We start from the raw sequence: 23,634 nt of genomic DNA, 5'->3' as shown, positions 1-23,634 counted from the left end.
TTCAATATAGGAGAAAAGGTAATAAAATACGCCCAAAACGCACTATTTTGTTAAAAATTATCTAGGGCAAGTAACCAAACCCCCTCCCAACACTTTAACCAAATAAATTTCGCTTCGGATGGAGGGGCTCATGTATGTTACAAATGTATGAATGTTTTAAACAATCGACTGCACGTGCATATGGGACAATAAAACTGTGACAATCAATCGGAACACCTCGGCCATTATCTAACAGGATTGACATCTACCTCGAAGGTTGCCGGAGATAGCCGATTGTGCCAAACTATCTAAGATCGAATTAATAATACGATTTTCGTATAGCCACTCCTGTTCTCGATAGATTCTGCTACCGATCGATTCAGTGTTACCGTTAATCAAATCAATCAACGACAACATAGTTACATGACATATTACTTATTGCTTGGTTAATTTCCCCCTTCAAGACTACTCCCGGGGTGCATGCACCGTGATGTTGGGCGACTGAACATTATTTATTGGTCTGTTCTGGTAAGAATTTCTTCACATAATTTTGCTGCACCAGTACTGACCTTATATATAAACATACATATGCAATGTAAGTACACAAAGTTCACACACACACACACACACACACACACACACACCCGCGCGCACGCGCACACGCGCGCACGCACGCACGCACGCACACACACACACACACATGCCGAATATTTATTGGCACCGAATTCTACCATGTTTTCCCATCTGTGTACAGCGGACCACATCGTCGATTCCGAACATTCATTACCCCCCCCCCCCCCCCAATGGAATGATGCACATCAAAAAGGGTGTTTGGTTTTCCATAAAACCCATTGAAAAGCTTACGAAAGGGGGTTGGGTATGTCTCTTATTACTGGTGTTCGCCTGTGAGAACATAAATGTATTTACATATTCGTTGTGATAATTTCACCTTTCTCGAAGCGATATGCTCATGATATTGAATAAAGGTTATCCTTCTTTATTAGAATCTTACCATAGAATACCTTTATGAACCAAGGTTGTCACTGCTTGAGAAGATGTGTTTTCATGAGAAACTATGTACATGCAGTATCGTTTTCACTTAAGATCGAAGAAAAAACTAATCCATATAAAAAGCGAAAACAAACTATGAATTATGCACTACAAGTAGACTCAATTTAACATGAATAATGAGAACTTTCTTGATCTCAATGAGCGTCAATTATATAAAAAGTTAAAAACAACAAACATGTAACCATACATTTTACTTGTATATACGTTTTAATTGCCAGAGCTGGCGATTACATTCATGCTTACATTCTTATTCAGGTTTGTCAGTCATTGCATAATTTTAGTTTAATTTGTGCCCAGCAAATGACATAAGCCATGACGGAATTTTAACAAAGTCTGGAACAAAATTTGACACCCAGGAAATCCAAGATGGCGCAAATTTTAGCAGACAGTTTATTCGGCGTATGTTTATAGGCTTATGGCCATCATCGTCCCTAAACCCATAGTGGTCCCCGAGGTCTGAGGTTATGTGCACTTTCCCGCTCATTTTCATGATATTTGTGTCATTTGCGAGTTGGACGACGCACATTCCGACGTACTCTACCGACTCCCCGTATTTGTAGTTGTCTCTCAGAATTTGTTCACTAACACCAGCCTCGACAGCCATGGTGGCTGACAATTTCGGATCCTTGAAGATTGCTTGTGAGCCCTCAGTTTTAACCACGCAAGGCCAAAGACACACGAAGGCGACGTTATGCTCCCTCAACTCTCGTGCGCAGTCAACAGCCATTCGATCACAGCCTTCTTTTCCGATACCGTACGGCACGTTTAACGTATACGTCATTCCCCCGTGACCGGAAATGTTAATAATCAGTCCCGACTTCCGGGGTACCATCAGACGAGCAGCTAGAACCGAACATAGGTAGTGGTTTCGTAAACCAACTTGATTCAGCTCATCATAGATATTATCAGGTAGTTCCCAGAAAGGCACTTTGACGTTATCTACGCATGCGCTGAATGCCGAGAACGCGTTGTTAACGAGAACATCTAAACGGTTATTCTGTTCCCGAGCAACCTTTTCAAACAATTTCTTAACATCGTCGTCGATCTTGTGATCACATTGTACAGGGATGCATTTGCCTCCCCTGGATTCGATCTCCTCACACGTTTGTTCGAGGGAACCCGGAAATTGGGCATCATCCTTGGCTTTGAGGGTCCTTCCGGTGACGTAGACGGTGGCACCTTGTGCGCCTAGCTGCAAGGCGATCCCGCGGCCGATGCCCCGTGTAGCTCCTGTCACGACGCAGACTTTGTCTTTCAATGACATTCTGTAAGTATACCAGAAATAATAATCTAATATAAAGGCTGTGTTCAAAAAGAGGATGTTATTAAAATAGCACATCAAATAATTACGTTCTACTATAATATGCCAGCATATTATTTTGCTAGTAAAATGTCAGTTCAGCTGGCTAATTTAACTTATACAACATATAGTAGCATGACTAATTAGTTTGACAAATAGATGGAAAATAATGATACTACGATCGATTCTATCAGTTATATTTATTATGATTTTACAAACCATCCAACATCTACATTATGATTTTACAAACGGTTCAATTAGGATAGTTAGAAAATATTCCGTTATTGTCTATATAATTCTTCAAATAATTCTGACATAATAATACATTAGACTATATTAAAATGACACGGGCATGTATTTGCAGCAATATGCCACGTACGGTCGGTAATTAGGATACTACAATTATGCCGTAATATAATCTATGATACTAACACCTAATATATGATACTACAAATCATCATAATGTCATATAGTTATACACTGAGGATACTTCATTTACATAAGATGCTACATTAGTACATGTACAAATGTAGATCATATTATAATGTTATATGCGTGTGTTGTACATAGCGCGATTAAGACCAATTTGTATAAAATGACTGACTGAACACACAAACGATCATAAGATTTCCACTGTTTACATAGAACGTGCGATCTTTACATGCATACATCTTTCCAAAGCAGTTACAAATCACCTATATCTCTTTTAAGTCCTCGTGTTTACAAAATTACGGAAGTACATGTATATATCTACAAACTGCATATTTTACAATATTACCTCCCCTTACCAATACATGTACAGTGTTAATATCTATTTTTAGTTACTCGAAAATCCGCATGCTATTGGATGTTATTTATAGAAGTCGAAGATCACTTTAAATATAGCGTTGACAGTTTGTATGTAAACGCGAAATATTCTCAATTTTATTTATTATTGTGATATCTGAAATTGTGATAGTATATTTGTGTAGATTTAAACTTCAAGAATTTACAATACAGAGAATACATTTGACCGGTAAGCTCGAAACTTAATTATTATTTTATTATTGGGAATTTCCGTTGCCAGTGATAATGATCTTAGTTTATAATAAATAAACTATATAGTACATTTGCTGGCGCGAAATTTTAAAAACATAATCATCAATGTTCGTGTCCATAATAACGTTGCTACTGTATAGTAGTGTTGTTGTTTTGTACACTTTTTTAATTTTAAGATATTCTAAGATATCTATTTTTATAACTGCATGTGTTACATTGAACATAACATAACATAAATAAAAAAAATATTATATTTGTACAGGACTCGGCAACAATGGAGAACATAAAACTATTAGTTGTCGGCGACGGCGGCGTCGGGAAGAGTTGTCTTCTTATATCATACACAACAAACGCGTTCCCGTCGGAGTACGTCCCGACAGTGTTCGACAATTACTCTGCCAATGTAATGGTTGATGGGAAACCGGTCAATTTGGGCCTCTGGGATACCGCGGGACAGGTAAGTCGGCGTTCAGTTATAACGGAGAGCACCGTAGCGGATCCAGGCCGGGGGGCGGCAGTTCACCTTTCAAATCGTCTAAATTTACGTTTTATTTCAATAAAAGGAGAAAAGAAGTAATAAAATATTCCAAAAATGCACAAACCAAATACTGGATCGCCGATACCTCTTATACGGGCACGTGTACGTGGGGACTTATTTAGGTGTACTACGACATCCAGTGTTGTGTAACTTGTTTATAAACACGTTCATGTAAGGTAGGAGGAGAAACGTGATTTATGCGAGTATCAGGGAGTTTAAGTTTAAAGAGAACTTCCCAAATGAGTTTTAAACTCAACTGCAATTTTACATGTAGTTGTAGCTACGTGTACAAGAACAGATAAATTTGTCATTTCAATACCTCAGTGAAATAAACGTTTTGAGAGAGTTTGACGAGTGTGCACTCACCCCCCCCCCCCCCCCCCCCACACACACACACACCTTCCCCACTCACATTTCGAATTTCTGGATCCACCATTGCTGCTTGATTTAATTCCAATAAGTTCTTTTTTTAGGAGGATTACGACCGCCTCAGACCCCTTTCCTATCCTGGGACGGACGTGTTTTTCATCTGTTTTGACCTTAGCAGACCATCTTCATTTGAAAACGTGGAGCCAAAATGGCTACCGGAAGTGAGACATTTCTGCCCAAATACCCCGATTGTACTAGTCGGTTGCAAAGCTGGTAGGTCGATCTGTGCAAATAATACCAAATTAATTTAAAATGTGTTATAATTGAAAAACATTTGACTACATTTAAAAGCTGATCTTTTGTCAGCAGTCTCATATCAGTTGTTTCCCGATATTTACGCAAAAAAATTGGCTCATTCCAAGACAAAATAAAAAAAAGTTGTCAAATCGGTAAATCTGTAAGAGTGCAGCTTTAAGGGCAAATTACACTTTGGAAGTGACTTGTAACGACGTTCAAAGCAAAACAAAATCTATCGGGGTTTTTAATGTTAAGTACACAAGTGGAACCTTCAGTGGAAATAAGTGGGTTTTTTCGCGTGCAAATTGGTCAACTGACATCATCATACAGAATATGATATAGAGAATTTATAAGTTGTTTCTTGCCTTTTGCAAAGTAACGCGAAAGTCGTTTATTGTAGGCGCACTTCGTATACTGTACGCACTCTGCAAGACTTCTGTAAAAATATATTGTATAAATACGAGACAAACTCATTCGTTGCTGAGTGTTCAAATACTTTTGTTGCAAACTGTATGTAGACTGTAAAGAAAGTTTTTACTACAGACCGTAAAAAGGCTTTTTGCCGCTGGTTGTTTAAAATGTTACTTTCTGCAGATTGTTATTTATGTTATGTATTGCAGACCTGCCGTCCGCAGTATCCGCAGCCGACATCGACAAGCTTACCAAGACTCAAGGACTCAAATACTGTGAAACCAGCGCCCTCACCCAGAAGGGACTGAAGATCTGCTTTGATGAAGCAGTAAGTTTTTTTCTTTGGAACTTTAATAGGGCGTGTCTTCTTTGCCTTTTTTTTACTTTTAAGTATACACTTTCCGGTGGTATATAGAGAGGGGTTTATCAGTGAAATAATATTGATATTTTTCTGTTTCAAACAGTGAAAATATCGATTTGGTATTTTTCTCTTCTTTAAAATTTAAGCCCGCTCTTGGTTCCAAATGACACAGATGACATGGATATAACATTCGAACATCGTTGGTTCGAGCTCGCTTGGCTCGATTTCCTCGTTGGCTCGAACTCGATGTAAATCACCGAATTCGTTCTACATATCTAAGCTTTCTCAGGTTTCGACTGTAATTCTATTTAAATCCATGATTGTGAAAATATCCTGATCAATAAAAGCTGTTTGAAACACAAAATAAAGCAAAAGTATCCGTATTTCCACTCTTTCACATCCTATTGGCTGTGTCACTATTTTCATAATACGGTTTCGGGTAACTTTGTCGTAAACGAAATAGCATGCTATATCTGTCGGAATGCATTCTGATGACTATTTATGTGTAACTGTATAAGATAAGGGATTTAGGCTTTTCCCCCCGAAGAACAATTAAGTTCCATTTAACCATTTACATAGCTTAAAAGGTCATCAACTCTTTGATATGTTATGTACATGTGTATGTTTGTTATTCCTGTCGGAAAATACCCGACTTTAAATAAATAGTCTTGTATCTTGTAACAAACAACTCTTCAACTACCCTTATTCGTGTCTTACCTCCTTTGCCGAAAGACGAACTTCAGCCAGTGACCACTCAAAGCAGAGAAATACCTCTGACAAAAATATTGTATCTTATACATGTATCTTGTATCTTTAAGATACGGTCAGTTCTGAACGCACCAAAGACAAAGAAATCCAAGGGGTTTTTCGGTAAATCGAAAAAGGCCATCCCAGATCCGCCAGTTATGCCCCAAACAGGTAAGCCCTTTGGTTGTCAAGTTGATACCAAAAAAGTGGTTGATGACTTTTCTTATTAGGTAGGGATCATCATTGGCGTTGTTGGGTACATCGCAGTTGTCCATCCTCGGCACCCCAGTGTAACTTAACCTATATAAATATTATAGACCCATGGACGCATGGACTCAAATATAAATAGTATATAGCTAATAATACACTGGGGTGCCGAGGATGCCGTTGTCAAGCTAATCATGAACATACATACATTATGAAAATCGTTTAGGCTATTCCAGGTGTGTGAAATTTTTAACTTTATTTATTTTAAAACGGTTGTAAGGAAAGCTATATTAACGTATGCTTAGTTACTGTCGTTGGAACAATGTTAAGTGGGAGCGCGCTCTTGTGTTCTTGGGGAACCGAAAAGCCTGGAGAAAATCCACATATTAGGTGACCACCAACATGCAAACTCAAATTCATCCAGGCCGGGAATCGAACCCAGGAAGCCTTTATGGGAAGCAACTGCACTAAACACTGCGCCAGCCGGACAAACTATTCACATATTACTAGAAATAAACGTTTTCAATGATAATACGCGTTTTGTGTAACTCTTTTTTAAGTACTGAGCATTTTGCGCCAATTCAGTTTTTCGTCAAAGAAGTGATAAAATCTTACATTAATTTTTAACAATTCACAGGTTTCGCGCCAAAAATCGACATTGAGACGTCCACGTTTGGTGAGGACTGGTACCGGATGTTACAAGATCCTCGTCACTGTGACGTCACATTCCGGTTGGCCGGCAGTCACAGTCTTGACGCCCATTCACTCGTGTTGTGTGCCGCCTCCAAGATGTTTGCTAAAATATTCGGAGTTTCGAAACCGATAAAGGTATGCTTTATTAATTTTTTTCTTCTTTTTAAAAAAAAATGTCGTTGAATGGTTTTGTTTTGGATTATTAAGGTATGTGATGTATACAATCGATAAATCATCGCTGTCAAAATAAGGGCGGCGACAATCGATAGTGATTGTCCAAAATCGATGTCGCTAATGTTACTTCCGGCAATTACGTATATTTTTGTAATGCGCGATACTTACATGTACTTGATGCGGTGTGCACCATTTTGCAACTGATGTGCAATTATTATGCATTAGTTTTGTTGTTATGTTTATTTCTTTTTTCTTAAACTGAACAAAATCCTTCTTTGAACGTCAAGTCACTGACGTCATTAACAGAAAGTGGAAAGTAGCGCTATATATTTATGCTCAATAAAGATATAACCTTGACAAAATCGATAACATTTTTGTAGAACAACCAGATGAAAGAAATAAACGCCATAGACAACTTCACATTTGAGCAGCTTAATTCCGGTGCGGTCCCTGGAATCGCTGCTGTGTACGGAAAGGATGCCGAGGTCAAAGGTGAAGGTCAATCACGAGCGCACACTGTTGTGGAACTAAGCGAGGATATAATGGCCAAGACATTCATCAGAGTTCTGGAATTCTTGTATTCAGGTAAACGTCAACAAGTTAATGATCCAGTGTATAACTGTCCACTGTTTCTATTGGTTGAGTGTATAAGTGTCCACGGTTCCCATTGGTCGAGTCTATAACTGTCCGCTGTTTCTCTTGGTCGAGTGTGTAACTGTCCACTGTTTCTATTGGTCGAGATAATTAAATACCATGTTTGTTTTGGTCGAGTGAAAAACCCTCTAGAATCTTTTTTGGTCGAGAGAATAAACCATCACAATTTCCTTTGGTCGACTGAATACATTTCCAAAATTTATATTGTTTTTTGGTCAAACGAAAAGACAACATTACCACGTGCTTGACTAATAACCGTTTTTTCATCCAACCAGGCGTCCCGCGTTTCCCTGACCCAGATGAAGTCAGCGAGGACGAGATCAAAGACTTAGAGCGGGTTGCAAAGATCTTCCGACTGAGCTACTTGGAGACGATTTGTAATAATCTGCTCACAGAACAAGAGTTCCTGAATCCAAGTATTGGCACGTTCTTGAATGACGAGACAGGCGCTCGTATGAAACAGTTGTTCTTTAACAATGCGGATGGCGCGGACGTCGTTTTTAACGTTGGAGGTTGGTAAAGTTTCAATACATTTTGCAAAGGTATCTTAGGATCTTATCTGGTATAGAGAAAATGACAAACACAAATTACATATCCAGCCCATATTTGAAGTTGCAAGTTTTTTTCACGAAAATGGGGTAGTGTGTTTTGTTTAGTTTTTAATGTTTTAAAGCTGCACTCTCACAAATTGACAGATTTGACCTTTTCTTAAAATAAACTGTCTCAGAATCAACTCATTTTGCATCAAATCAGTCATATAATACAATAGAACAGATCTCAATTGTTTTCTTAAAGCGTTTGAAACGCATTTAGCCATTAAACATCAATCTTATAGCGTAAATGATAAAAAATGCGATCTAATCTTTTATTAAGCACTGGTTTCCAGACATGTACCCAAATTGGCGCATTTCTTAACAACAAAATATAAAGAAGACATGTAGCCAACATATGGCCGTAAGTTTTGTCATAGGAAATTTGAGAGCACGAGATTAACATGTAACCAATGTTATTTGTTGTCCCTTCCAGGTTCTCATATATACGCAAACAAGTGTGTGTTGAGTACGCGATGTGACGTCATGGCGGCCATGTTTAGTGGGAACTTTGTGGAGAGCAAGTCTAACATGACGGAGGTAGAAATGCATTCATAGCTTATTACAAATGGATAACTTAGATTTATAAATGTATAGCATAGTTTTTTGTTGTTTTTTTGCAAATAATATTGAATTATTATTCCTCTTTTGACGTCATTCATTCGGCAGTCACGCGGTTTAATGTTCCTTTGCTCTTGTTGTAACTCGTGCGTCAGAGAGTGAAGTACTCTTTGTTATCACAAGGGACCACTTTTCTAGTTCAATCATTTTTTTTTAAATGCTCGCATACACCAAGATTCATTCTCATTCATGCTATACATGTTAAAATATAATAGGACAGGGATTGCTTAGAAAAGTTGTATATGGTATTGAAATTATGATATTGCAGTCATGCTTCAGTAAAATTCAGTAAACGACGGTTTGTTAAAGATGCACTCTTACTACCAAATAAGATTTACCACAATTAACACAGTTGTTTTACTATACCAAAAGGAATGGATAAATGTCAAAAACAATGGTTCCTTTGAAGGATAACAAGTTTAATTTGAAAGAGAGGTGCAGAAAACACGGAAATTCTACCTTATGTGACGAAAGGTGATCACACTAAATCTTTTAGCACTCACCAGTCATTTAACATTTATTGTTTTGCGTTTTCAGCTATTAAATACATGGTAACAATCTTGTTATCAGTATATTACTATTTTCCATAAATGCATTATTTAGTAATTAGTTAAAGGTGTATCACTCAAAATGTATATACTTTACATGTGTATGTAATGATTATGATTAAAGGTGTCACTTTTAACCGCCTTGTCACCGACGGTGTGTATAATAGGGTTATTAGTACTGCGTTTTGATCCGGGAGGTTGTATTCGACTCGAGTGCAGATTCGGATCTCACTCGTCTTGCTTCAAAATCTGCAAAATCCACAAGAGTCGAATACGACATTCCGGATCAAAACGCAGTACTAATAATCCTTTTCTTATATACATTACTGGTTAGATCACTTCGAAGCCACATGTTTTCCTAATAAATGTCATTTTAACGATGCACTGTTTTGTTTTTTGACGTCATTTTAACATCGCGCAACGATACTTGTTATGACGTGACGTCACAAGAGTGGAACACGGACTACCGTATTTTGCGATATGTATTGCGTGTGGATTTATGATGGGTATATAATATAAACGATTATGTGAACATTACGGTATTTATGAACGACTATATTTTGCAGATTCACATACCAAATACAACAGAAGAGACCTTCTTGGCATTCCTCGAGTACCTCTACACCGACCATTCACCCATTGAGGATTCCGACGCCGTCGGCATCATAGTTCTTGCCGACGAGTATGGTCAGAGACGCCTGATAAACCTCTGTGAACTCTACATCACCAAAGAGATTGACAGGAGTGTGACCAAGCAGATCGAACGTTCGGAAATTGACGTCATCGGATTGTTGCTGACGTCACAGGTGTGTGAATTGAAAGTGTAATGCACCAGTCAATTGTAACCACGCCCCCCAGGTCCGGGGATAGCCGCTGAAATGGGCTTCGCGCCAAATATAGCGGAGATTGGCCTTACCTAGGGTCCGGGGTTGCGGAGGCATTTAGCGGGGATTTTATCAGCTGTTTGTTCCCGCAGGGCGGGGATTTTACCCGGGCTTGGCTTGACCGGAAGTCAAAGTCCCCGCTTTTCCCCGGAATCCCGGACCTGGGGGAGCCGTGATTACAATTGACTGGTGCATAATAATAACGAGATTTTGATTGTGTCAACGGTTGGAATTATTCCGGTGGAAGTTTTATTACGTGTAACACTTAATAACCAAAATTGAAGAATAAAAATATCTAAAATAAGATTCAAGTCAATAATAAAATAATAGCTGTTATAGATTCGGCTATATTGAATCAAAATCCTTATTGTAAATAGCATTTGTTTATGAAACATTTACTTGTTGTTTGTACATTATTAGTTAAAATTGAGTTATTCTACAACTACTAATCTGCAACTAGCAGATACTTGTTTAAGCAAAAATTTGTATATTCTTATTCTAAAATAATTCATTGCCCAATAGTTTTTTACTAACGCTCTCGGCAAAATATAGAATCTTCTGTTAAATTTTATATTATGATTTAATAATGGAGCTTTTTTGTTTATAAACCTTTCTTTTCTTTTCAGGCCTACAACGCTTCACAAATCGCAAACTGGTGTCTGTTTTTTATTGCGAGTAACTACTTAGCCTTCGAGAAGAGACCTGAATTTCCACAACTCAAGGGAGATAATAAAAACTATGTGGAAGAAAACAGGTGGCCTCCCTTGTCCTATTTAAAGGACGTCGAAGAGTATGAGCGGAAATACGGATCAAAGAGTAAAGACGCATGCGCAGTGATGTGAGAGAAAAATTGACGTTTAAATAAATGTTTATACGTATTGGGAAAATACGTGAAAAGTGCCGTCCCTTCTGACTTAATTCGTTGCAAAGACTTAACTGGTCATTTAGTTGCCAACGTTTAAGTGAAGGTGAACAGATGTGTCCTCTACACCATTATAAACAGCATAAAATACGAAAGGACAGAAGAGATATTGAACACTAGATGTTTACTCTTCATTGAAATTTAGAAGAAAAAAGTAATAAAATACGCCCAAAATGCACCATATTTGCTAGTAATTGTGGGCATGTTTCCCCCACCTACTACCAACATTATAACCCGAATGAATTTCGGTTCTGAGGGAGGGACGCAAGTCATTGTTAAGCCCCTAAGTTACGCCTCCATCCTGGAGCCGCCCCTTCTGTTAAGCTGTTAAGAGTTCTTCTCAATTCTGTATATTTATTGTTGTGTGCATATAATTTATATCATGAGTTTATTTTTCTTGAAAAGTGCTGACTTCCCCTTGCAATATTGTATACAAATTGTAATTTCGATATCCGAATAAATATTGTTAAAACCAAGAGATGTTATTTCGAGGACGTATAATGTAACGCGGAATTTAAATAGGCCGACTTAACTCTAAATTTTACCAAAGCATTTTTTTTTTCAAATTAGGGTTAAAATGTGCCTCTTTGGATTTGACGCATCACTTTACAATCAGCGCACACTGTTTGCATATTGTAAATATATTTAGGGAGGAACATAGTACATTAGATGTATAGAAACATACTTGAAAAAAAAATGTTTACGTTATTCAAAACAGATTTGTCAGTTTGTTTCAATTACCAGAAGCAGTTCCGAGGGAGGGGGGGCGCACCCGACACTCTTCTCTTTCCCCTAAAATCGTCCTAGTTTACTTTTTAAGTCAATATCGGAGAGTAAAGTAATAAAATATGCTCAAATATCGGACTAGTTATTGTTAAATTTACGCCCCCTCTAACATCAATTCCAGGATCCGCCCCTGCCTTTATGTTTATGTTTTATGTTGAATTTTGAAATGTGTGTTACATGTATATTGTTGTACAATTTGTATATAATACGGTTATTTAATGTGCAATTTTTACTATATATTGATTTTAATAGTTATACTGTCTTCGGATGAGGCTTATAATTTTATTTTGCCATTATTGTTAATTGTTGGAAGAAGTGTGAGGCTATGTGCATATAAACTAGTTTTTAAAAACCACCAGTGAACTCGTGTTGCACCCACCGTTTAGGCGTCTCTCCCATCATTCCATTCGGAGCTCCTCGGCCATTTCACATCGAAAACAACCTCGGATGTATGCCGGTACATCATTAAAAGTAGTTCATTAAAAAATAGTATAATCAATTGTAGTGTTTTACGTGTATTTTGTATAACCTAGTTTAAAATGATTGTCAGTGAAGTGAATTTTTGCATAAATTATTAAGATTCCAAAGAGTAAATTAAGTCGTTTAGTTTAACTGCTAAATTGAAATCACTATGCGATCTATATAGTAAAAGCATAGTTAAAATGTAAATATGTCTGACATTGTAAACCGTCCATGTACATCCGAGGATGTTTTCGATGTAAAATGGCCGAGGAGGTACCTTTCTGTATACCACCATCGTCAATAGGATGTATTTTCACGAGAAATTTGACAATAGTATCGATTTCCCTCAAATCCGAGGGCACGTTTAATGTATACGTACTTCCCCCGTGTCCGGAAATGTTTATAATCAGTCCCGACTTCCGGGGCACCATCAGACGAGCAGCTAGAACCGAACATAGGTGGTGGTTTCGTAAACCAACTTGATTCAGCTCATCATAGATGATAGGGTAGTTCCCAGAAAGGAACTTTAACGTTATCCACGCATGCGTTGAATGCCGAGAACGCGTTATTAACGAGAACATCTAAACGGTTATTCTGTTCCCAAGCAACCTTTTCAAACAATTTCTTAACATCGTCGTCGTTCTTGTGATCACACAGTACAGGGATGCATTTGCCTCCCCTTGATTCGATCTCCTCGCACATTTGTTTGAGGGAACCCGGAAATTGGGCATCATCCTTGCCTTTGAGGGTTCTTCCGGTGACGTAGACGGTGGCACCATGTGCGCCTAGCTGCAAGGCGATCCCGCGGCCGATGCCCCGTGTAGCTCCTGCCACGATGCAGACTTTGTCTTTCAATGACATTCTCAATCTGTAAGTATACCAGAAATAATAATCTAATATAAAGGCTTTGTTCAAAAAGAGGATGTTATTAAAATAGCACATCAGATAATTACGTTCTACTATAATATGCCAGCATATTAGTTTGCTAGTATTCTAAGATTAAAATATCAGTTCAGTTGGCTATTTAACTTAAAATAGAAGCATGACTAATTACTTTTGACAAATAGAAGGAAAATAATGATACTTCGATCGATTCTATCAGTTCTATTTATTATGATTTTACAAACCATCCCAACATCTACATTATGACACAATTAGGACAATTTGTACAATATGACTGTATACACAAACGATCATAAGATTTCCACGGTTAACATAATATGCGATCTTTACATGCATATCTCTTTCCAAGTACATGTATATACATATATCAACAAACGGCATATTTACAATATTACCTCCCCTTACCAATACATGTACGGTGTTAATATCTATATTTAGTTTCTCGAAAATCCGCGTGCTATTGGATGTTATTTATAGAAGTCGAAGACCACTTTAAATATAGTGTTGGCAGTTTGTATGTAAACGCGAAATATTCTCTATTTTATTCATTCTTGTTATAAGAACTTATAAAACTGTCCTTATTTGTCAAACAAGCTCTGAGTATTAGAAGATCAATTTTAAATATTGACTTATAATTACAATAGTTTTGTTCATCCTCACCTGATTTGCATATATATTTATTTATTTTTTTGAATGTATTTATGATTCTATTCCATAGTATGTATAACCTATGTCATACCATGTGTTTGTTTATTTATTATTCATATGTGGTTAAGAAGATGATGTACTTTGTACAAGTCTTAATAAAATATCTGTTCTGTTCTGTTCTGTTATAACTGAAATTGTGATAGTATATATATTTGTGTAGATTTAAACTTAAACAAACACAATACAGAGAATACATTTGAAAGGTAAGCTCGAAACGAAAAATTTATTTTTTTATTATTGGGAATTTCCGTTGTCAGTGGTTATATAATGACCTCAGTTTATAAATAAACAAAAGTCAATACATTTGCTGGCGCGAAATTAAAAAAAAAAATAATAATCATCAATGTTCGTGTCCTTTTAGTAATAATGTTGCTATAGTAGTGTTGTTGTTTTTTTCACTTCTTTACTTTTACCATCCATGTTCATGAAAAACACCACCACTGTAACTTCATTATTTTATCAGTAAGCTACGTTAAATAACTGATATTCCTTGTTTTATGGTACAGTAGTGCAAATAGAAATATTCATTATAAAATTTTAGTTTCTTTTATCGTTCTTCAAAGGTATTCGCTGTTAAGATATCATTTTTTATAACTGCATTACAAATGACATATATGTCTTAATTATAATTTTACAGGACTTAGCAGCTATGGAAAAAATGAAACTAACAGTTGTCGGCGACGGCGGCGTCGGCAAGAGTTGTCTTCTTATAGCATACACAACCAGCGCGTTTCCGTCGGAGTACGTCCCGACGGTGTTTGACAATTACTGTGCCGATGTAATGGTTGATGGAAAAGAGGTCAGTTTGGCCCTCTGGGATACCGCGGGACAGGTAAGTCGGCGTTCAATTATATTATATGGAGAGCACTAGCGGATCCAGGGCGGAATGACGGGGTGCACCCCTCCAATCGTCTATGTTTAATTTATATTTCAATAGAAGGAAAAAAGAAGTAATAAAATACGCCAAAAATGCACAATTCTAGACAATATAACATAAAAATTATCTTGAGCCACCCCCCCCCCCCCCTCCCTCCCTGCCAACACTTTAAACTAATAAATTTCGGTTCTGACACAAGTTAAAAAGGTAACGCCTCTAAGTTACGCCCCCTCTAACGTCAGGTATAATACTGGATCCGCCCATACCTCTTATACGGGCACGTGCACGTGCGGACTGATTTATGTGTACTACGACATCCAGTGTTGTGTAACTTGTTTATAATCACGTTCAAGTAAAGAAGGATGAGAAACGTGATTTATGCGAGTATCATGGAGTCTAAGTTTAATGAGAACTTCGCAAATAAGTTTTAAACTCAACTGCAACTTTACATGTAGTTGTAGCTACATGTACAAGAACAGGTAAATTTGTCATTTCAATACCTCAGTAAAATAAACGTTTTGAGGGTGTTTGACGATTGCGCACTCACCGACCCCCCCCCCCTCCCCTCCTTCCCTCACCACTCCCAGTTTGAATATCTGGACCTACCATTGCTGCTTGATTTGATTCCATTAATTTTTTAGGAGGATTACGACCGCCTCAGACCCCTTTCCTATCCAGGGACGGACGTGTTTTTCATCTGTTTTGACCTTAGCACATCATCTTCATTTGAAAACGTGGAGCCAATATGGCTACCGGAAGTGAGACATTATTGCCCAAATACACCGATTGTACTAGTCGGATGCAAAGCTGGTAGGTCGATCTGCTGCAAATAATACCAATTTTGTTTAAAATGTGTCATAAATGAAAAACATTCGACTGCCTTTTAAAGCTGATCTTTTGTCAGCAGACATATATCACTGGTTTACCGATAATTACGCAAAAATTGGCTCATTCAAAGACAAAATAAAAAGAGTTGTCAAAACGGTAAATCTGTGAGAGTGCAGCTTTAAGGGCAAATTACACCAATTTGGCAGTGACTTGTAACTACGTTCAGAGCAAAACAAAATCGAACGGTTTTTTTTAATGTTAAGTACACAAGTGGAACCTTCAGTAGAAATAAGTGGGTTTTTCGCGTGCAAATTGGTCAACTGACTATGTACAGAATGCGTAGTAGCCCGAAAGTTGTTTATTGCAGGCGCACTTCGTATACTGTACGATGCTAAAATTCTACTCTGCAAGACTTCTGTAAAAAAGAATATTGTATGCTGCTGAGTGTTCAAATACTTTTTTGTTGCAAACTGTATGTAGACTGTAAAGATATTTTTACTACAGACCGTAAAAAAGGCTTTTTGCCGCTGGTTGTTTAAAATGTTACTTTCTGCAAATTGTTATTTATGTTATATATTGTAGACCTGCCGTCCGCAGCATCCGCAGCCGACATCGACACGCTAACCAAAACTCATGGACTCAAATACTGTGAAACCAGCGCCCTCACCCAGAAGGGACTGAAGATCTGCTTTGATGAAGCAGTAAGTTTTTTTTCTTTTGAACTTTAATAGGGCGTGTCTTCTTTGCCTTTTTTACTTTTAAGTATACGCTTTCCGGTGGTATATAAAGAGGGGTTTATCAGCGAAATAATATTGATATTTTTCTGTTTCAAACAGTGAAAATATCGATTTGGTATTTTTCTCTTCTTTGAAATTTAAGCCCGCTCTTGCTTCCAAAAGACACAGATGCCATGGATATAACATTCGAACCCCGTTGGCTCGAGCTCGCTTGGCTCGATTTCCTCGTTGGCTCGAACTTGATGTAAAGCACCCAATTTTTTTCTACATATCTAAGCTTTATCACTGTGCTCGGTTTTCCCGAGGCTCGATATATTTTCGCCGGTCCCTGGGAGTTCAAGCCAACAGGGTTCGACTGTAATTCTATTTAAATCCATGATTGTGAAAATATCCTGATCAATAGAAGCTGTTGGAAACAAAACCTTAAGCAAAACATTCCATATGTCCACTATTTCACATCCTATTGGCTGTGTCACTATTTTCATAAAACGATTTCGGGTAACTTAGTCGTAAATAAAATATCATGCTATATCTGTGGGAATGCGTTCTGATGAATATTTATGTGTAACTGTATAAATATAATAATTTTAGGCCTTTTCCCAAAGAACAATTAAGTTCCTTTTAAACATTTACATAGCTTAAGAGGTCATCAACTCTTTGATTTGCTTTGATATGTTATGTAGGTTTGCTATTCATGTCTGAAAATACCCGACTTTAAATAAAGAGTCTTGTATCTTGTAACAAACAACTCCTGTCTTACCTTCTTTGTCCGAAAGACGAACTTCGGCCAGTGACCTCTCAGTACAGAGTAATACATCTGCCAAAAAAAATTGTATCTTGTACATGTATCTTGTATCTTTCAGATACGGTCAGTTCTGAACGCACCAAAGACAAAGAAATCCAAGGGTTTTTTCGGTAAATCGAAAAAGACCATCCCAGACCCGCCAGTTATGCCCCAGACAGGTACGCCATTTTGTCTGTCAAGTTTTCATTTAAAATCGTGATACACCTATCAATAAAGTAGTTGATGACTTTTTTTGAGGTAAGTATCATCATTGGCGTTATTGGGATCATCGCCGTTGTCAAGCAAATCATGAACATACATATATTATGAAAACCGTTTAAGCTATTCACATTAAAAAAGTGAGTGAAAACTTTATTTTATTTTACAACGGTTGTAAAGAAAGCTATGTTAACGTATGCTTAGTTACTGTTGTTGGAACAAGGTTGTGTGAAAGTGTGTGGAGAACCGGAAAGCCTGGAGAAAACCCACAGATTTGGTGACCACTAACCAAACTCACAAACACCTAGGCCAGAAATCGAACTTAGGACGCCATGATGGGAAGCAACTGCACTTAACAGTGCGCCAGCCGGACGAACTATTCACATGTTACTAGAAATAAATGTTCCAATGATAATACGCGTATGTGTATCAAGTTTTATAACTCTGTGTTTAAGCACTAAGCATTTTGCGCCAATTAGGTGTTTTCAACAAAGAAGTGATAAAATCCTACCTTAATTTTTAACGATTCATATGTTTCGCGCCAAAAATCGACATTGAGACGTCAACGTTTGGTGAGGACTGGTACCGGATTTTACAAGATCCTCGTCACTGTGACGTCACATTCCGGTTGGCCGGCAGTCACAGTCTTGACGCCCATTCACTCGTGTTGTGTGCCGCCTCCAAGATGTTTGCTAAAATATTTGGAGTTTCGAAACCGATAAAGGTATACTTTATTTACTGTTTTGTTGTTGTTGTTGTTGTTGTTGTTGTTTTTAAATGACGTCGGATGATTTCGTTTTGGATAATTAAGTTATGTGATGAAACGATTATCGAATTGTCCAAAATCGATGTCGCTAATGCTACTTCCGGTAATTGCATATATTGATGAGCAATTATTATGAACTTGTTTTGTTGTTACGTTTAATTCTTTACATTTTAAACTGAACAAAACCCTTCGTTGAACGTCCAGTCACTGACGTCATAAACAGAAAATGGAAAGTAGCGCTATATATTTATGATCAATGAAGATATAACCTTGACAAATTTGCAGAATAACCAGATGAAAGAAATAAACGCCATAGACAACTTCTCATTTGAGCAGCTCAACTCCGGTGCGGTACCAGGAATCGCTGCTGTGTATGGAAAGGATGCCGAGGTCAAAGGTGAAGGTCAAACACGAGTGCACACTGTTGTGGAGTTGAGCGAGGATATACTGGCCAAGACATTTATCAGAGTTCTGGAATTCTTGTATTCAGGTAAACGTCAACAAGTTCTATTTGTTCTTGGTCGAGTGTATAACGGTCCACAGTTTCTATTGGTCGAGTATATAAGTGTCCACGGTTCCCATTGGTCGAGTGTATAACTGTCAACTGTTTCTATTGGTCTAGAATCGTTTTTGGTCGAGAGAATAAACCTTCACCATTTCTATTGGTCGACTGAATACATTTCCACAATTTATATTGTTTTTGTCGAACGGAAAGACAACATTACTTAGCATTACCACGTGCATGACTTATAACCGTTTTTTCATCCAACCAGGCGTCCCGCGTTTCCCTGACCCTGATGAAGTCAGCGAGGACGAGATCAAAGACTTGGAGCGCGTTGCGAAGATCTTCCGACTGAGCTACTTGGAGACGATTTGTAATAATCTGCTCACAGAACAAGAGTTCCTGAATCCAAGTATTGGCACGTTCTTGAATGACGAGACAGGCGCTCGTATGAAACAGTTGTTCTTTAACAATGCGGATGGCGCGGATGTCGTTTTTAACGTTGGAGGTTGGTAAAGTTTCAATACATTTTGCAAAGGTATCTTAACATCTTATCTGGTATACGGTGAACGACAAAATACAAATTATACATCCAACCTTCAGGTTAGAAGTTGCAACAAAATACATATTCACGGATATGAGGTTTGTTTTGTTTCGTTTTTAAAGCTGCACTCTCATAGATTGATAGTTTTGACTTTTATTTTATTTTTGTCTCAGAATCAGGTGATTTTGGCACCGAAGCCTTCAAGCATTCATATAAGATAACTCACAAAATAACAGATCTAAACTGTTTGGGAAACTCATTATTTTTAAACTGTGAGTAACGCTATAAGCCATAAAACATCAATTTTCAAGCGTATGTATGAAAAATTGTTATCTGATCTTTTGTCAGCAGTCATTCATCACTGGTTTCCAGACGTTTACCCAAATTGGCTCATGTCATAACCAAAAAATATTATAAAGTTGTCAAAACGATCAATCTGTGAGAGTGCAGCGTTTAGGCATCTCGAAGAAGAATGCAAAAAGATTTAAAGCATAAAACCAACACATGGTCATATTTTATGGCATAGGAAGTTAGAGGGCACGTGATAAAATATGTTACCAATGTTGTATGTTGTCCTTTCTAGGTTCCCATATTTACGCAAACAAGTGCGTGTTGAGCACGCGGTGTGACGTCATGGCGGCCATGTTTAGTGGGAACTTTGTAGAGAGCAAGTCTAACATGACGGAGGTAAAACTGCATTTATAACTGATTACAAGTGGTTAACTTACATTTGAAAATGTATAACTGAGGTTCATTTTTTTATTTTTTTGCAAATAATATTGAACTATTGTCTCTCTTTAACGTCATTCATTCGGCAGTCACGCGGATTAATCTTCCTTTGCTCTTGTAACTCGTGGGTCAGAGAGTGAAATACTATTTGTTATAAATGACAAAGGAACTCTTCTAGTTCAATCAGTTCAAAATGTATATATGTTATACACGTGTATGCATTGATTGTGAATAAGAGTGTCACTTTAATCCGCCTTAGTCACCGACGGGTGTATATTGGGTTTTTAGTACTGCCTATTGATCCGGGAGGTTTTATTCGACTCGATTCGGATATCCTCCGGGTTGATTCAAAATCTGCAAAATCCAAGAGAGTCGAATACGACATTCCGGATCAAAACGCAGTACTAATAAACCTTTTATTATATACATTACTGGTTATATCACTTAAAAACCACTTGTTTTCATAATAAATGTCATTTTAACGATGCACTGTTTTGCTTTATGACGTAATTTTAACATCGCGCAACGATACTTGTTATGAAGTGACGTCACAAGAGTGGAATACGGTCGTATTGCACTGTCCAGAGTGGAATACGGACTACCGTATTTTGCGATATGTATTGCGCGTGGATTAATGATGGGTTTATAATATCAAGTTGAACGATTAAATATGTCAACATTCCGGTATTTATTAACGACTATATTTTGTAGATTCACATACCAAATACAACAGAAGAGACCTTCTTGGCATTCCTCGAGTATCTCTACACCGACCATTCACCCATTGAGGATTCCGACGCCGTCGTCATCATAGTTCTTGCCGACGAGTATGGTCAGAGACGCCTGATAAACCTCTGTGAACTATACATCACCAAAGAGATTGATAGGAGTGTGACAAAGCAGATCGAACGTTCGGAAATTGACGTCATCGGATTGTTGTTGACGTCACAGGTGTGTGGATTGAAAGTGTAATGCACCAATCAATTGTAACCACGCCCCCCCCCCCTCAGGTCCGGGGATAGCCGAGGAAATAGGCTTCGCGCCAAATATAGCGAAGAATGGGCCTTACCTAGGGTCCGTGGGTGCGGAGGCATTTGGCGGGTATTTAACCTGTTGTTTGTTCCCGCAGGGCGGATATTTTACCCGGGCTTGGCTGGACCGAAAGTCAAAGTCCCCGCTATTCCCCGGACCTGGCGGAGCCGTAGTTACAATTGACTGGTGCATAACAATAACGAGATTTTGATTGTGTCAACGGCTGGAATGATTCGGGTGGTTGATTTTTCACGTGTAACACATAATTATTAAAAATAAAAAAAATAAGTATCTAAAATAAGATTCAAGTCAATAATAAAATAATAGCTGTTATAGATTCGGCTATATTGAATCAAAATCCTTAATGTAAATAGTATTTGTTTATGAAACATTTACTTGTTGTTTGTACATTTTTAGTTAAAATTGAGTTATTCTACAACTACTAATCTGCAACTAGAAGATACGTATTAAAGCAGAATTTTGTATATTCTTATTTTAAAATAATTCATTGCCCAAAAGGTTTACCGACGCGCTCGGCAAGTATAAAACCTTCTGTCACATTTTGAATAATTAACTTACCAATCGAGCCTTATTTTTAATAAACTTTGTTTTTCTTTTCAGGCCTACAACGCTTCACAAATCGCAAACTGGTGTCTGTTTTTCATTGCGAGTAACTACTTAGCCTTCGAGAAGAGACCTGAATTTCCACAACTCAAGGGAGATAATAAAAACTATGTGGAAGAAAACAGGTGGCCTCCCTTGTCCTATTTAAAGGACGTTGAAGAGTATGACCGGAAATACGGATCAAAGAGTAAAGACGCATGCGCAGTGATGTGAGAGAAAAATTGACGTTTAAATAAATGTTTATAAGTATTGGGAAAATACGGGAAAAGTGCCGTCCCTTCTGATTTAACTTAACTGGTCATTTAGTTGCCAACGTTTAAGTGAAAGTGAACAGATGTGTCCTCTACACCATTATAAACAGCTTTACGAAACGACCGAAGAGATATTGTTCACTAAAAGTTTACTCTTCATTGTAAATCAGGAGAAAAAAAGTGATAAAACACTCCCAAAAATGCACCATTTTTTTTTACATGATTCCCCCCCCCCCGCAGCAATATTACAAACTGAATGAATTTCGGTTCTGAGGGAGGGTCGCAAGTCATTGTTAAGCCCCTAAGTTACGCCTCCAGCCTGGATAAGCTGTTAAGAGTTCTTCTCAATTCTGTATATTTATTGTTGTGTGCATATAATTTATATCATGAGTTTATTTTTCGTCAAAAGTGCGGACTTCCCCTTGCAAATGATTAATATCTATGCTCAAATCGTGTAAAAATTGTGTACAAATTGTAATTTCGTATTTGGGGAAGAACATAGTACATTATATGTATAGAAACATACTTGTAAAAAACATGTTTACGTTATTCAAAACAGATTTGTCAGTTTGTTTCAATTACCAGAAGCAGTTTCGGTGGGGGGGGGGAGGGCACCCGGCACTCTTTCCCCTAAAATCGTCCTAATTTACTTTTTAAGTCAATATTGGAGAGAAAAGTCATAAAATTTGCTCAAATTTCGGACTAGTTATTGTTAAATTTACACCCCCTCTAACATCAATTCCAGGATCCGCCCCTGCCTTTATGTTTGTGTTTTATGTTGAAATTTGAAATGTGTGTTACATGTATATTGTTGTACAATTTGTATATAATACGGTTATTTAATGTGCAATTTTTACTATATATTGATTTTAATAGTTATACTGTCTTCGGATGAGGCTTTTTATTTTATTTTACCATTATTGATATTTGTTGCAACAAGTGTGAGACTAGGTGCATATAAACTAGTTTAAACCACCAGTGAACTCTTGTTTTACCGACCGCTCAAAGGCGTTTCTCCCAACATTCCATTCGGAACTCCTCGGCTATTTTTCATCGTTATAGTTATAGTCGTGGTTATACTATTGGAGGTACTCGTCATGTTTATCATCCTGATTATTGCGTTGGTTATAGTTATAGTCGTGGTTATACTATTGGAGGTACTCGTCGTGTTTATCATCCTGATTATTGCGTTGGTTATAGTTATAGTCGTGGTTATACTATTGGAGGTACTCGTCGTGTTTATCATCCTGATTATTGCGTTGGTTATAGTTATAGTCGTGGTTATACTATTGGAGGTACTCGTCGTGTTTATCATCCTGATTATTGCGTTGGTTATAGATATAGTCGTGGTTATACTATTGGAGGTACTCGTCATGTTTATCATCCTGGTTATTGCGTTGGTTATAGTTATAGTCGTGGTTATACTATTGGAGGTACTCGTCATGTTTATCATCCTGGTTATTGCGTTGGTTATAGTT

The 23,634-nt window shown here is 37.6% G+C and overlaps 3 protein-coding genes and 1 pseudogene across 7 annotated transcripts; 2 read left to right on the top strand and 2 right to left on the bottom strand.

Moving 5' to 3' along the window:
* Positions 1 to 1,268: 1,268 nt before the first annotated feature.
* On the bottom strand, positions 1,269 to 3,084 carry LOC128213350 (dehydrogenase/reductase SDR family member 1-like). Of its 4 annotated transcripts, none has more exons than XM_052918959.1 (2): positions 3,046 to 3,084; positions 1,269 to 2,315 (listed from the first exon to the last, which is right to left on the bottom strand). In XM_052918959.1, the coding sequence occupies exon 2, from the start codon at positions 2,312 to 2,314 to the stop codon at positions 1,328 to 1,330; it is 987 nt and encodes a 328-aa protein (XP_052774919.1). In that variant the 5' UTR covers position 2,315; positions 3,046 to 3,084; the 3' UTR covers positions 1,269 to 1,327. The 4 variants fall into 4 exon arrangements, with proteins under 4 accessions (XP_052774919.1, XP_052774922.1, XP_052774923.1 ...); XM_052918962.1 differs by having other exon boundaries at positions 3,020 to 3,076; XM_052918963.1 differs by having other exon boundaries at positions 2,964 to 3,057.
* Positions 2,186 to 11,880, top strand: LOC128213349 (rho-related protein racA-like). Of its 2 annotated transcripts, none has more exons than XM_052918958.1 (11): positions 2,186 to 2,317; positions 3,651 to 3,845; positions 4,400 to 4,568; positions 5,213 to 5,331; positions 6,183 to 6,282; positions 6,956 to 7,146; positions 7,566 to 7,770; positions 8,115 to 8,351; positions 8,866 to 8,969; positions 10,165 to 10,404; positions 11,109 to 11,880. In XM_052918958.1, the coding sequence occupies exons 2-11, from the start codon at positions 3,663 to 3,665 to the stop codon at positions 11,322 to 11,324; spliced, it is 1,764 nt and encodes a 587-aa protein (XP_052774918.1). In that variant the 5' UTR covers positions 2,186 to 2,317; positions 3,651 to 3,662; the 3' UTR covers positions 11,325 to 11,880. The 2 variants fall into 2 exon arrangements, with proteins under 2 accessions (XP_052774918.1, XP_052774917.1); XM_052918957.1 differs by lacking the exon at positions 2,186 to 2,317 and adding an exon at positions 3,237 to 3,365.
* On the bottom strand, positions 11,680 to 13,513 carry LOC128215330 (dehydrogenase/reductase SDR family member 1-like; annotated as a pseudogene).
* A 769-nt stretch (positions 13,514 to 14,282) lies between these two features.
* Positions 14,283 to 23,123, top strand: LOC128213352 (rho-related protein racA-like). Its single transcript, XM_052918965.1, has 11 exons — positions 14,283 to 14,466; positions 14,901 to 15,095; positions 15,782 to 15,950; positions 16,551 to 16,669; positions 17,569 to 17,672; positions 18,246 to 18,432; positions 18,760 to 18,964; positions 19,248 to 19,484; positions 20,104 to 20,207; positions 20,961 to 21,200; positions 21,903 to 23,123. Exons 2-11 carry the CDS (start codon positions 14,913 to 14,915, stop codon positions 22,116 to 22,118), a joined length of 1,764 nt encoding a protein of 587 aa, XP_052774925.1. The 5' UTR covers positions 14,283 to 14,466; positions 14,901 to 14,912; the 3' UTR covers positions 22,119 to 23,123.
* The last annotated feature ends 511 nt before the right edge of the window (positions 23,124 to 23,634 follow it).

Source organism: Mya arenaria, chromosome 13 (genome assembly GCF_026914265.1).
Source record: "Mya arenaria isolate MELC-2E11 chromosome 13, ASM2691426v1".
Taxonomy (NCBI): Eukaryota; Metazoa; Mollusca; class Bivalvia; order Myida; family Myidae; genus Mya; species Mya arenaria.
This window is presented reverse-complemented; position numbering and strand designations above follow the sequence as displayed.

Coding starts and splice junctions, on each gene's coding strand:
- LOC128213350 (XM_052918959.1), bottom strand. CDS start 2,314: ATGTCATTGAAAGACAAAGTCTGCGTCGTGACAGGAGCTACACGGGGC.
- LOC128213349 (XM_052918958.1), top strand. CDS start 3,663: ATGGAGAACATAAAACTATTAGTTGTCGGCGACGGCGGCGTCGGGAAG. Junction 5,332..6,182: donor AGATCTGCTTTGATGAAGCA/GTAAGTTTTTTT, acceptor TGTATCTTTAAG/ATACGGTCAGTTCTGAACGC. Junction 6,283..6,955: donor GCCAGTTATGCCCCAAACAG/GTAAGCCCTTTG, acceptor AACAATTCACAG/GTTTCGCGCCAAAAATCGAC.
- LOC128213352 (XM_052918965.1), top strand. CDS start 14,913: ATGGAAAAAATGAAACTAACAGTTGTCGGCGACGGCGGCGTCGGCAAG. Junction 18,433..18,759: donor GAGTTTCGAAACCGATAAAG/GTATACTTTATT, acceptor ACAAATTTGCAG/AATAACCAGATGAAAGAAAT. Junction 21,201..21,902: donor GATTGTTGTTGACGTCACAG/GTGTGTGGATTG, acceptor TTTTCTTTTCAG/GCCTACAACGCTTCACAAAT.